The 13,972-nt window shown below is 54.3% G+C and overlaps 3 protein-coding genes across 3 annotated transcripts; 2 read left to right on the forward strand and 1 right to left on the reverse strand.

Moving 5' to 3' along the window:
• Window positions 1–749: 749 nt before the first annotated feature.
• On the forward strand, window positions 750–3,427 carry SPBR_04676 (molybdenum cofactor sulfurtransferase; the record flags this gene model as incomplete). Its single annotated transcript, XM_040762953.1, has 2 exons — window positions 750–822; window positions 876–3,427. 2 exons carry the CDS (start codon window positions 750–752, stop codon window positions 3,425–3,427), a joined length of 2,625 nt encoding a protein of 874 aa, XP_040615627.1.
• Window positions 3,428–4,043: 616 nt separating this feature from the next.
• SPBR_04803 (uncharacterized protein) lies at window positions 4,044–5,999 on the forward strand (the record flags this gene model as incomplete). The annotated part of the gene is made up of 2 exons (XM_040763080.1): window positions 4,044–4,641; window positions 4,717–5,999. The coding sequence occupies 2 exons, from the start codon at window positions 4,044–4,046 to the stop codon at window positions 5,997–5,999; spliced, it is 1,881 nt and encodes a 626-aa protein (XP_040615628.1).
• A 484-nt stretch (window positions 6,000–6,483) lies between these two features.
• Window positions 6,484–10,313, reverse strand: SPBR_04577 (telomerase reverse transcriptase; the record flags this gene model as incomplete). The annotated part of the gene is made up of 6 exons (XM_040762854.1): window positions 6,484–6,761; window positions 6,840–6,908; window positions 6,971–8,312; window positions 8,393–8,976; window positions 9,218–9,731; window positions 9,792–10,313. The coding sequence occupies 6 exons, from the start codon at window positions 10,311–10,313 to the stop codon at window positions 6,484–6,486; spliced, it is 3,309 nt and encodes a 1,102-aa protein (XP_040615629.1).
• Window positions 10,314–13,972: the final 3,659 nt, after the last annotated feature.

Below are 13,972 nucleotides of genomic sequence, written 5' to 3' on the forward strand. Positions count from 1 at the left end.
TAATGAGGAAGCGCGCGCCAAATAGAGGAACCACTTTACGCGAAGAAGGCGCGACTGACTTACCCCTGCCATTCCTGGACGCGTTGGCGGTTTTACGCGTACGTGGGAGGATTGACCCCAGACCCGCCCAGCCGCCGTGGCGCGTGCTTGCACACCAGCCACAGATACACTGTGCGGGCGCCTATCGTGCTATTCGTATGTCGTACAGTGGGCTTTAATGGCGGACGACATGGCTCAGCTCGCCCGACGAGTTTGGTGGACTTCGCCCAACTCCGGGGCCCTTTACACCACCTGGAGACTCAGTTAGCGCTAAATTGGCCGTTACCCTTCACATTCCCCGCCCTATTCGACCAACATAATGTAGTCCGTTCTGGTCCTCCCCGTATCAGCTGCCAATAATTATGGACGACAAAGACGTACTGGTCGGCGAGAGGCGAAAGAGGAGGCAAAACCATAGCTCTTTCCCTCCCCGTAATGCGACGGAATCAGGCGGTCTGGGGAAGAACGTGCTTTTCTGCGATCTGGGAAGGAGGTCACTTGCACGACGATAAAGGGCCCCGATAAAGCAGCTTTCTCTCTCTTCTTTCTTGATCTTTCGTTCTTGGAACCACCGCGGTTTATCATTCATCATTCCGTGTCTGTCTCATACCTCCGCCGTACTGATAGGCGTTCATAAGCCCTTCTCGTTCTGGGACACGGCCATCCCCAAAACAGAAAACTATCCGGTTTGCACATATCATCGGATTGCGATGGCGGCCAAGCGTGCAACGTACAACAGCTCTGTTGAGGCGTTCCGCGAGCATGAATTTCCAATGCTCAAAGGTGAGTGTGCCTGCTATCGTGTCTATCTTTCGGCCGACTCCTAACTCTGCCAGACAGCATCTACCTGGACCATGCCGGCACTACGCTCTACAGCCGCTCGTTGGTTGATCGGTTCGCTGCCGATATGATGGCCAACTTATTAGGCAATCCGCACGCAGCCTCGGCGTCCTCCCAAGCTGCCGGACACATGATTGAGGACATCCGAATAAGGACACTACAGTTCTTTGGCGCCGACCCGGCCGAGTTTGATCTCATTTTCGTAGCCAACGCAACGGCCGGCGCCAAGCTAGTTGCAGAAGCCTTTCGCGCTCTTCCGGGCGGTTTTTCGTACGCGTACCACCAGGCGTGCCACACGAGCCTGGTGGGTGTGCGTGAAGAGGCCGATAAAGCTGTCTGTCTGCCGTCGGGCGAGGTGGAAGCATGGGCAGCCGGTGAGACCCACGACATCGCCATGAACGGCAATAACACTCTCTTTGCCTACCCAGCACAGTCCAACATGGATGGACGCCGATTTCCGTTATCGTGGTCACATCGTCTACGAAATCAGAATCAGACACTTGATCCTGACGACATAGAGCGGGACGAAGGAAAAAACAACGTCTGGACACTACTCGATGCAGCCGCCTATGCTGCAACCTCACCACTCGACCTGAGTGACGTGCACACAGCACCCGACTTCACTATCATCAGCTTCTACAAGATCTTTGGCTTCCCAGACTTGGGAGGACTTATTGTACGCCGACCCGCCGACCATCTTTTCGATTCTCGGCGCTATTTTGGTGGCGGCACCGTCGACATGGTCGTCTGCTCGTCAAAGGAACAGTGGCATGCCACAAAGGGCAGTGTGGGTCAGGGTGGCAGCAGAGGCTATGCTTTACACGACCGACTCGAAGATGGGACGCTGCCAGTACACAATATCTTCGCTTTGGCTGCCGCGCTGGAGACACACGCGACGCTCTTTGGGTCGATGGCACAAGTAGCATCACATACCCGTTACCTTGCCGACCGCCTCTACACAGGGTTAGCCGCCATGCGCCACGGAAATGGGATGCCCTTGTGCCACATATATTCTCCGGAAAAAGAAGAGGCTGGCGCCGTGGTGGCATTCAACCTGCAAAACGCGCTAGGTGCATGGGTCAGCCTCGGCGAGTTCGATAAGTTGGTGTCATTGAAAAAGATCCATCTCCGCACGGGCAGCGTCTGCAACCCGGGAGGCGTCGCAGCAGCCTTGGGCCTGGAGCCCTGGGAGATGCGGCGCAACTTTTCGCGCGGAATGCGGTGCGGTTCCGACGAAGGTGGCGACGATATTGTGTCGGGCAAGCCAACTGGGATCATCCGAGTGAGCTTGGGGGCCATGAGTACAGCTGGGGATGTAGACGGATTTCTGGCATTTCTCGACGAATTTTACCGAGACAACACAATGGGGGTGGAACAAACCACACCACCCAATGCAGCCGCAAACACAACCCCAAGCATAGGCAGTCTCTTCGTCGCCAAAATCAGTGTATACCCGATTAAAAGCTGCGGCGCGTTCGACGTTCCACAGGGCACGCGTTGGGCGGTGCGGCCTGAAGGTCTTGCGTGGGACCGGGAGTGGTGCCTTGTTCACCGAGGCACGCGGCGGGCACTGAGCCAGAAGCAGCACCCGAAGATGGCGCTCCTGCGACCAGTCGTGGATTTTGACCGGGGTGTGCTCCGGGTCTCGTTTGCTGGGAAAGACGAGAAATGGCGCCATTCGGAGGTGTCCGTGCCGCTCTCCAATAATCCGGCCATGTTTGCGCCAACAGTGACAACATCACGGTCGTCGCGTGTCTGTGGGGAGGAGATCGCCGCACAAGTATACACGTCGGAGGAAGTGAGCAGCTTCTTCTCTCGGGCGCTAGGCGTCCCATGTTTACTGGCGCGTTTCCCTCCTGGCGGCCAGGGGACGAGTATGCGACACTCCAAAGCGCACCTGCAAAAACACCAGCACCAGGGACTAGGAGATCTGCCATCTCCCCCAGACTCGGATTCTGAGAGGGACGGCCTTCGCAGCCGCGGAGGATCCAGTACAGCAAGTCGAATCGGCGATAGAAGCGAAGATGACACCAGCAGAAACTCGCTGGCCGGCCGCCAGCAGCAACGCATTCTCTTGTCCAACGAGAGTCCTATCCTTGCTATACATATGGCCAGCCTGCGCGAGCTAAACGCAGCCGTTCGGCTGTACAGCAAAGACGGCAACAATGCTCCAAGCGTGCCCGCCTCCGTCTTCCGCGCCAACATTGTTCTTGACAGCCGCCTGGGAGAAGAGCAGAAACCGTATGCCGAAGATGGCTGGTCACGGCTACGGATCGGCCAGCAGCCCTTCAAAATGTTGGGCTCCTGCCGCCGCTGCCACATGGTTTGCATCAACCAGGAGACGGGCGCCAAGAACGAGGAGCCGTTTGTGACTCTCACCAAGACACGGCGGTTCGACGGTAAAGTGTTTTTTGGTACACACATGGGCCACGACCCAGATAGAGCGGCGACCGGCAATGAGGGTGGGGAGAACGGGATGGTTACGTCGAAAACTCCTGAAAAACAGTACCCGACTATCATGGTTGGCGACTGTGTTAGTGTTGAGTGAAAAAAGAATATGGGTATTACAAGATTACGTCGTAGATGATATAGTTGGATGTTTTTAAGATATTTTCAATACGAAAACAAATCACCTAAGTAAATAAATAACAGTGCTTCATTATTTCATTGCTGTTAATATGTGATATTATTATCATTTCGTCTCTATGAAAAATTTCACCTGCACGGTCAATTTGAACAAAAAAAATTACTTTTTTTATTTTATATAAAAAAAAGGCAAGATTTTGCGAGTCAAACCCGGCTTCTGGACGATCCCTTTTAATTTGGCAATGTTACACCTCGCTTCGCTCGTCGTGTCATTTCGCCTTGTGATTCCAAGTTGTCGCCCCAATTCCTACATTGATCTCCTTTAATTCCACGACGTCTGCCCCGTGAACTGCCCTTTCTTCCCTGTCGACCCTGTCGCGCCTTCCCCACGCTCCGTATAAGCTCGCATTGGGCCAATAGGAAGGAGCTACCCACCCTTACTTTCCAAGATGATCAGCCTCACATAGACGATACATCCTTTCCCCCCTTTCTCCTTTTCTGTAGTTTTGTTTTGGTTGTTGATGTCTGTATTTTCTTCGTTTCGCCTGCACCCTCCTGAGCTAACTCAATTGCCCGCCATGGACGCCATCACGCTGGCAGATTACCAGCGCGGCGTGCTGCGGAACGCGTTCCGCTCTGCTATGGCTCGTGGCGAGGCGCGGCCGCTTATGTTGGTGGCTTGTGCCGTGCCCGCTATCATTGTGCCAGCCACGTTCCTGGCGGTGGCAGGTCGACACCGGGCGCTCCGACCTCTTCGGTATGCGGTAGCCGTTGCCCTGCTTGCCTACAATGCTCACCAACTTTCACCGCTCTGGAACGGCCCCAGTTGGGCCCGCACATCGAGCTTAAACTTTGCGTCTGCTTATGGCGCCGGGTTGGTTTTCGGATGGGGCACACTGTGGGCATTGGTGGTGCTTGTTTGGACCAATCCATGGGACGGCGAGCGGGTGGCTAGGCGGCGGAAGATACTGCCGGCCGGAACAAAGGAAAGAGAGGCAGACGTTGTCAATATTGACACATTGAACATCCAAAACGCCGACAACGCACCGGACGAGGACATTGCTCGCAGTCTACGCCTGGGCCACGAATACTACTGGCAGTCATTCCCAGCCCACGCCTCCTTTTTTGCTCGCTTTGACTGGGCTATAGACCTGTGCCTGGCTTGGAGGGGTATTGGTGGGTTAAACGACAGCAGGTTTCAGCTCTTTTTTGTGATTTGGTATTTCTAATGCTAACGTCTCTGCTGCACAGGATGGAGCTGGGGCAAGACAGTTGTGCCGAATTTTGCACCGCCCATACGGCCACACACAAATGAGCTGGTCCGCTTATCGTCCTTGCTAGAGGGGACCAAACATGGCTACCGCCGTCAGCGAACACGGGCCGGGTTCTACCGGGCCCGTATAACTACTATTTTGAGCAGTTATCTGGTGCTCGACATCTGCGCTGTGCTCATGACTCATGACCCGTACTTTGTTGTTGGTCCACCGCCCTCACGCAACAAACCGTGGTCGGAGCAGATTGACCAGTTTCCGACTCCAGTCATGGGCGCGGTTTGGACACCACCGCCTTCGCCTGCTCTTATGGCCATGCCTGCCTACCTCGAGTTCCTCTATCGCCACCCTCACCTGCTCGCACTGCACAGAAGCCTGCTGGGGTTGGTCGGTATGGTGGCTGCTCTGCAATTTGTCCTGAGCCTTGATCAATTTGTACGAGTATCGCTAGGTACTCTCATCTCAGGCAAGAACTCAATCTCTACGGTGTCAACCGCAGCTCAGCTCTGGAACTACCCGTCCATATTCGGAAGTGTGTCCCAAGTGCTGGACCACGGTCTCGCTGGATTCTGGGGTAGCACGTGGCACCAGACATTCCGATGGGCCTTTATGGCGCCGACTCTATGGCTCGTCAACCGGGGAATCTTGCCGAAGGGTAAGGCAGTGTGCGGCAAGGCCACGGAGATCAAGAACATGGCCAACGGCACCAACGGCACTGCCAAGGCAAATGGTGCCAACGGTCACATCTCCAAGAGAAGCATGCCCCAAGAGAAGGCACACCTGCCCGCCATCACCCGTCTCACCGGCCTCGTCATTGCGTTCGGTCAGTCTGCTATCTTGCATGCCGCCGCGAGTGAAACTGCACTGCCCACGCACACCCTCTGGTGGGGGCCCACACTTTTTTTTGTCCTGTCAGGAGTTGGTGTCGTTGTGCAGGGCATCGTCCTCCCGTCTGCTGTCATGAAGCGGCTTCCGCGCCGCGCCCGCCAGGTTGCCAACTTGCTCTTCACTCTCGGGTGGCTGCACGCTACAATATGGCTGTTCCTTGATGACACATCACGTTGTGGTTTGTGGTTGTTTGAGCCAGTACCATTCTCGCCCACTCGTTACCTGATATGCCTTGTGCAAGGAGCCGAAACGTCCTCAATCATCAGCCCAGCAGGCAACAATCGGGCAGGCCTGTCTGCTTGGCGCTGGTACAGCGACGACCTCGCGTATTGGCACACGGGCAAGCGTTGGTGGGAGACCGGGCTGGCCATTTAACCTTTCATTCCTGTTGCCTTATGGTCACCGGAATCGTTCGTCATGGAGGTTGGACCTATTTTGTCTTCTTGCTCTTTCTTTGTGCTCTGGATACCACAGGTGGTTTTAGTACGACAACCCATGTCGCATTTGCCACTTTCAAGGTATAGATGAGACCTGTCCCAACAACTAAGATCCTAAAATAGAATTAGATAGAAGGCGCATTGTTGGTGGAATATTATGAGAAACAAAAGATATCATTATTCGTCAACTCATTGTCCATCATTTTGCTATATTTGACAGTCTGAACTCCTTTGGCAGAGGTGCCCGTCCATTTTCCTGCAGCTGCTGCATGGCGTCGCGTATATACGCGAGTACGTCTTTGTATCCTGTCTGCTTCTTCCCGAGAACGACCATAAATGCATGTAGCAGCAAGCTGAAAAATGTTAGTTATAACATAGACCACATGTCCTCGTTTCCGCTTGCTGTTTATTCTTAAAACGTACTATCGTAGGTGTGGCTTGGACACGTCAAACTTGTATTCGGGCCACTGCTGTGCACGCGTCTTGCTGTTGAGGAGGCCAAAGGCCATTTGGCCGACTTCCTCCATGGTGCGGATGGTCAGCTGCGCGCTGGGTCGCTTGGTCTTGGGCATGCGTCGCGCATACGCCCACATCTTTCCGGCCGTCTCGGCGAAGGCGCTGTGGAGGTTGCGTAGTGTCGTCCGCCGCGAGTTGAACGACGTATCGAAAAACATATGGTGAGATTGGATTTGGAAGCAGTCTAGGACGCCGGTGTTAGTATGGAAAGAGCATGGAAGACGGAAGAGAGTCACAAACGGAGCATGGACACACGACATACTGAGAATTCTGCGCTGGAACTGGTAGCCTGGGGATCGCGTGTGCTCGATGGTGATCGAGTTGAAGAGGTCTGGGCTTGTTAGCAAGTGTTTGTTCACATTTTGTGCTTTCTAGCCAAGGCATGCCTCATACCCTGTGGCTTCGACTCGCGGTCTTTGGCCAGATCGAGTGTCGAACAGTGAATGGTTGTGCCGCAGTACGGGAACGGTAGCCCCGGAGCAAGCCGTGGCACGGGCTTGCCACCGATCTCCAGATGGAAATTGACCAGGATTTTGCTCGGGTTGACCGTAACACCGTACCTGGGGTGGCCGCGCTGCATCACTTCGACGAACCGTGCTGCTTTGGACCGGTCGACGGTGATTAGAAGAAAATCGTCAATCAGCCGTAGCAGGAGACAGTCCTCGTTGCTACTGTCAGCCGGCCCCAAGAAGCCCAGCTCCTTCTCCTCCAGGTCGGCATAGAAATAGCTGCATAGAGCCGCTGATAAGACGGATCCCTGCGGGATGCCTTCTTTCTGCCGATAAAACTTCTTGCCGATTTTGACAATGTTCTGGTGAATGTGTGTCACCGCCAGCCTGGCCAACGACTCGGCATCGCGTGTCTTGCGGAAAGCGCTGTCCACAAACACGGTATTGCACTTGTTCAGTGCAATCGAGCCCTGCACGGCGTCATGGAAGCCAGACATGTCATCACTCGGCCGGGCCATCGTTTTCCAAGTCGTGCGAGGGCCCACGTTCTTTCTCGAAGTGGCAGGGGCGCTCAAGACATCATTGTATTCTGTCGCCGAGATCTCAACATGCTTCTCCATGTGGTATGCTGCGTGTTCCGGAACTGACAAGAGCAATTTTATCATGGCCTCCTGTGGAATGGTGTCAAAAGCTGCCTTGACGTCAACCTTGGCAAAATAAAAGATCTTTTTGTCTTTGGCGTGCATGCGCTGCTTAAAGTCTTTTAGTCGCGAGTACATCCCCCTTGTCGACAGCATGCCTGATCGGAGACGCTCGGGGTGCTCCTTCATTTCGAGCTTGAGCATGGCCGCCACTGGCCGCAGGACTGCATTGATGCTGGCCGCTGGGCCCGAGCCTCCTTTCTTCGGGACACAATGACTCAGATTGGTAATGGCACGAACAGTCATGTTCTTGGGCAGGAGCCGCAGCTTGCCGAAACCAAGATCACGGGCACTGGCCATAAGCGCCGTATTTTTTGCGTGGACTCTTTCAAGGCGGCCGGCCTTGATCGCTGCCATGGCCGGCAGCGATATGCGTCGCCAGACATCGTGGCGAAAGTAGAAGAGCTGGTTTCGGTGCACGTTGGACTCGGTCACGTAAAAGTTGGTCGCGAGGAGGGGGATGAGCAGCAACTCGAAGAGAAAGTAGAGGAACTCGGAGAAGATCTCTTGTCGTTTATCTAGATCGGTCTTGCTTAGCTTGCAGTACTTGAGTTTCGGTGGTGCCAGCCACGGAAGCTCTGCAATCTACAACGAAAGTTTCTGTTAGAAGCCGGGAAGAAGAAACGTGAAGGAAAGGTGAAGCGCGAGATATACTGTCACCGTACTTTGAATCCTTGCAGCAGGGAATGGAAATTGAGCTTTTCATAGCGCTGCAGTCGCACGAACAAGTCGAGTTTCTTTAAAAATATAGCTTTATTGTGAACTTGGACCTCCCCCAGGCCCCAGAAGTCATCTGGGACAATCTTTAGAAAAACTGCCTGGCAAAAAGCAGAGACCTGCCGCACCGGTGTAGCCAACTGCACCAGCGGAACCGGGCTGAGGGGTTTGGATGCTTTCGTCCCGGGTCTGTCGTCTTCGCCCGTCTGTTGTGGATATGGTTCCTTTTTGTCTGCAAGCTTCTCCGACGATTCGGTGCTGCCTGAAGGGGCAGTGACTCGAATGTCTCCTGCCGGAGTTGAGCCTTGGCTTCGGTCCGGACAGTAATACTGGAGAAGCGCAGCATAGGAACATTTTCGATGAAGCGTTTGCATCTTCTCCACGAGACCCAAAAGCGTTCCACGCAACCGCTTAGGAGTCGGCACCTGGAAATTATATTCCTGAAGTTTTTCTTCTCCGAATTTGGCCACGATCTCTTCTTCCCGTGCAAAAACGTGGTGCAGTGACCGGGGCAATTTCCCGCCATCGGTAGCTGATGTGAAGATATTTTGAAGTCCAAATTGTTTTGGGAATATATGCATCACCGTGCGTATCGTTCTCGCCTTGTTGACAGAGGCAAGAAAATGACCACGGGGAGATTCTTCAGGGAGTTTGGAAAGTTTTGGGAACTGGTCAAGGATATCTTTGTTTCGTGAGCTGTGGGAAAGAAGACAAAAAAAAGGTATAGAGGGAGAGCAACGTACGTCTATTTTGTAATCCGAAACGGACCTTACGTGCCTTCGAAAGACTGGGCGTGGTATACAGCATGCGGGTTCTCGAGAGCGTGATGTCGGAAGGCTGCTTGGTTTTGGTTGCAGTTGTTTTCGTCGGTGGACACGCACCGGCCGTCTCCGTACTGGAGATGGTCTCGAACAGCGGCTTGCCGGTAAGCTGGACATAGTTTCCGTTACCGGCATCCACCGGTAGGAAAACCGAGCAATCCAAAAGAAGATCCGTCATGATCTTCTCGGCCGACGCGCCCAGAATGGCAAGAAGCTGCGGCCACGGCGCCTCCTTCAGTGTCTGCGCGTTCTGGGGATTCCTAGCGGCGTAGACACCTGGGATGGTATACGTTGGCAGGGATATCACGTTGGCATCGGCAATCTGCTGATGCAAGTCCCAAACGGGCGGCCGCTGGCCTCGCTGAAAGCCATGACAGATGACGTTGTCCGGGAAGCTACTGTAGCCCTTGGACCCGCCGGTTTTCTTGCTTCGTTCGAAGAGAAGCCAAACAACAAAGTCGACAATCTGCCAGATTAGAGATTGGCTCTGAAACAGGCAGAGCATAGACTGGCAGGGGACACGCACCTCGGACTGGGGAGCGAAAGCACCCTCGGCAGCGTTCGAGACCGTCACATACGACTCGTCGGCGCCCTTGGTTTGGGAAAACGTCATGCGTAGTCTCGCCCGCTCGCCGTCGTCAAGGACTGGCCCGCTGCTAAAGCCATCACCATTGGTGCCACTGGCGCAGGCCACGAGCGTCGAATCGAGCACATGGCTCAGAAGTTTCTCAACTTCGGTGGCGTTTTCCTGCTTGCCAACTGCGGACAACTTTTTGCGGCGGAGTCGCGATGTCGCAGGCAGCCGTGTCAAGAGATATGCCCGAAGCGTGTCGACTCGTGCAAAGTACCGGGCCAGGAGATCTTCTTTGACGGATCGATCTCGGCCAGGAGCGCGGGCCACTGCTTCTTCTCGCGGTTTTCGTTGCGGCTCTGCGGAGTCTCGTTGCACCTTTGCATTCGGCTTTGCCCCCCCCTTCGTCTTTGCTCGTTTCTGCGAGCGGCCATCGGACGTATTCTTGGTCTTTGGCCTCTTTCTTTTGTTGGCCATGATGCGAAGCTGGCCCTGCCAAAGCGGTGACCTGTGTCTCGTCCGGGTCTCGATATGTCAATGCGGGCCAGTATCAACGTCCCGTCTCTATCATTCTGCCCTCTCCTATTTCCAACCGACTTTGGGCATAGGCGTCCGCGACAGCTCCATGGCCTATGTAACTCGGGATGGAATCCAGCACGCTGAGGGGAAAGGCAGAGAAGATTGCGATGGCAAGGAGATGAAATTGCAGGAGAACACAGAAGCATTCCTGGCAAATCAAGGCGGGGGTTGCACAAAAGTGGTCAAATTGCACGTTTGGAAAATGGCGTTGAGCTACGTCGTACTTTCGCAGTGTGTTACAGGCAAGATCGAATGCAATATTCTGTTGACACTACTGGTCCCGTGATTTCCATCCGTCGGCTGTTGTTGACCTTGTAATTACAGAGAAGGTTTTGTTTATTGGCCTGGGCCATTTGGTCTAATTTACACCTGTTCCAGTTCCTCCTCGGAGCATTCTTTTCTCCCCTGTCGGACTTCGGGTCCTGTCTGCTTCTTCTCTTGTGGCATTTGTGCTCGCTGCGCCTGCTTTGATCGAGAATGCCAGTACGGCATACATCGTACGACGCAATGGCACAGCGTTCATGAAACAGTGTGTTGGTGTTTGTCAGGACCTTTTCTTTGATACGCGCGTCCAGGCGCGTCAGTGGGATTTGGTGGAGAACGTCGCGTTCCTTCTTTTCTGGGTTGGTGAGCCGCCAAGCTTGACGACGGTGGTTCGTGGTCAGACAAAAAGCGGCAGGAGCGATAGTGCTACCGAAGCGCTACAGGAAAGAACGGATGAGAAAATTGGGAGGGGAGGGAAGATCCACATGCCTCTTTTCGAGCAAGACATAATAGACGCAGAAGGCACGTTGAACACACGACGTAAGCACACGAGATAAGGAGGGGGCCTATACGGTGTAATGCTTGCGGAAGACGGCAGTGCGTTCCGGGGGATAGGTCTTGCTATGACGATGGTGAACGGGCCTACTTTTCTGTTTCTTCTCCGTCGATGTGTTCAGAGGCCGCAGACCACAAAATCGGCCAACAGCGGGTGGTGAAAGCGCCTACGGCAAGGCTACGTCGGCAATTTACTAGGTGAATCTGACTTTGGAGCCGATCCCATATGAATATGAAAACACGATATCGGACAGGCACCAAAAGAAATGCACAACAAAGAGACGCACTTGGGGGTTGGCCTGACTGAGCAACACACCAACGGCAGCGGTTCCAGGGGGGCCCGCACGCCAGGGACGCAAGGGACGAATGGCCTAAGAGAAAACAAGACAATGCCCCTGGATTGCGATGATCCTGTGGCTGCAAGCTCGGACAGAGGTGGCCTGCGCTGGTCGAACGTGTTGGTGCGGCAGAGTGGGCTAGCGCTTTGGATGTGCCTTCCCGTTGGTGGATGCACAATCTAATGGCGAGTGTGTGAGTGTTGCGATTGCGTGTGAGTGGATGGGCCGCTCTGCACAGGACGGAGTTGCAGATGTGACAAGGATTGAGTTTAGGTCAGTGAGCCGAGGACCATTCTTGTTTCTTTCACAAAGGAAGGCATATTTGGGACAGAATGACGGGGACCCTGTGAACACGGGACAGCACCATGAATTACGAGGAAAAGCTAGGTCTTCAAGCGAAATACTCTGCATAGATACGAACCTACAGAATGGATAAAAAGGAAGCGAGCAGCTCTTGGAGTGGATAAATGCCTGTACGACTGTGCCAGCGAAGACAGGTCGGTGGGCGGATGGACGTGCCAACAAACCACCAGGATCCAGGATGCATCTCCAACGACAACGTAACGCAGTGCAATTGGCGAGGGGGTGTGGGGTGGATGGCCAGGTCGCAGCGTTGGGCAGGCGCGACGGGTCAGATTTTGTTGTCGGTGCGCAGTAGTGCCAGTCGGCAGCGGCCGTTGAATAAAAGGAAAGTGCGACCGGTATGTGGGAGAGCTATGTACGGTGACAAGAAGGGATCGAGAAATTCGAGGAGAGAGTGTGTGAACCTGGTCACAGTACGGAGGACGGAGTACGGAATACATACTTTCGTTGTGATGAATGTGGCTCAAAATGCGACTTGTTGTGACCAACCGGATGCTCTACGGATCGTCGACAAGGCTCAACAAGAGAAAGATGGAAAGTAACCGCCTCCATACAGCCACGTTCGACTTGGGCAGGGAAGGGGCAGGGGCCACCGCATGCGTGTGGTACCGTCCTTGGGACAAGGAAAGAAGTAAGAACAGCAAAGAAAAGATGGAGCACCCAGTCGGACATAGAGTGCTTTTTGGATGCAGGGAGCCGTGGGGGGAAAATGCACAGGCGAGTGGCTCAGAAGCAGCACTCCGCGGACCGATATTCTGTATCTTACGACAGCCACGAATGAAGCATGCAGGACGGGGGTGTCCAGGGCAGCTGCAGCACCAGTATTGGACGTGTGGACAAGCGGCCGACACGGATTAGCCGCATGCAGCGGATGTGTCGATCAATACTGGCCAGTCGATTCATCCAGAACCGTGATCGACGGGGCACAAGAGGGCGAGAAGGCTTTCAGGTTTGTAGGCTTGGTGGTGAAGATTGAAGGGCTGTGAGAGCAGGACGGAGTGACTGGTGGAGGACGACAGGATGAAATGGGGAATGCGAAGCGAGGGAATAGACGAGATTGGAGGGAGTATAGGAGAGACGAAGGTGCGACTCCAGCGACTGTGTGGGCTGTTATCAAAAATGAAAGATCCGACGGCATCACAGCGACGCTCGTATGACCAAAACATAGCGCCGGCAGCACGTCGTAAGCCGTAATGCTTGCTATCCAAGGTCGCGCACTCCAATCTGGCAATCAACGAGGAGCCGATACGAAAACGCCCAGATGCGATACGACTGAAAGTACCAGCCGTGGAGGACGTTTGCCGTTCAAGCCTCACGAGCGTGCAGGTGAACAGAGGAGCCGCCACAGCGAGGGACGAGTTCTCTGGCTGCATTAGGAAAAGCAGAAATAGAAACGCAGGGTATTCTGTACTGCGGGCCAAGGAGAGGGACAGCGCCCTGCATGTTAAGATACAGCCAGTAAAGGTACGCCAAGTTGGCCAGCGAGCTTTGGGAAACGGAGCACAACGGCCACCATCGCAGGCCAACATCTTCCCAACCAGGGAAAACACTCTTTCTAGTCATTCTCCCTCTGGAAAGGTAACCTTGGGTCCGTCGTACACTGGACTGGCCCTGGTCGCTCGTTCGTTCCTCCGCCGTTCCTCCACTCCTTCAACCGCACCACCCCGGCCTCTCAGACAAACCACCCCAGCCATCCAGGCCATCCAGCCCGAACCCTCTTTTGACAGGCCTCGACCCCCTGAGGGTCTGTTGGACTAGCGTCGAAAAGGATTTGCTGGACTGATGCAGTTGCTGGACACATTGGAATGCCTGTGTGAGCATGTGGCATTTTTGCTTTTGCGTTTCCTCTCGAATATTTTGGCCTAATGACGCCGATGCTGCGACGGGCTCGCACTCTTGCACTCTACCTCTGAAATACGAAGCACTGAGCCGCCATCTGCCTTCCAGCGATTCCGCGTCACAAATCCGTGGGTATCATCCATACGATACGCACGAGGCCCCGTGTTAGCGTGCTTTTTCTACTTCGTAGGTTGTTTT

Source organism: Sporothrix brasiliensis, assembly GCF_000820605.1.
Source record: "Sporothrix brasiliensis 5110 chromosome Unknown Cont21, whole genome shotgun sequence".
NCBI lineage: Eukaryota > Fungi > Ascomycota > Sordariomycetes > Ophiostomatales > Ophiostomataceae > Sporothrix > Sporothrix brasiliensis.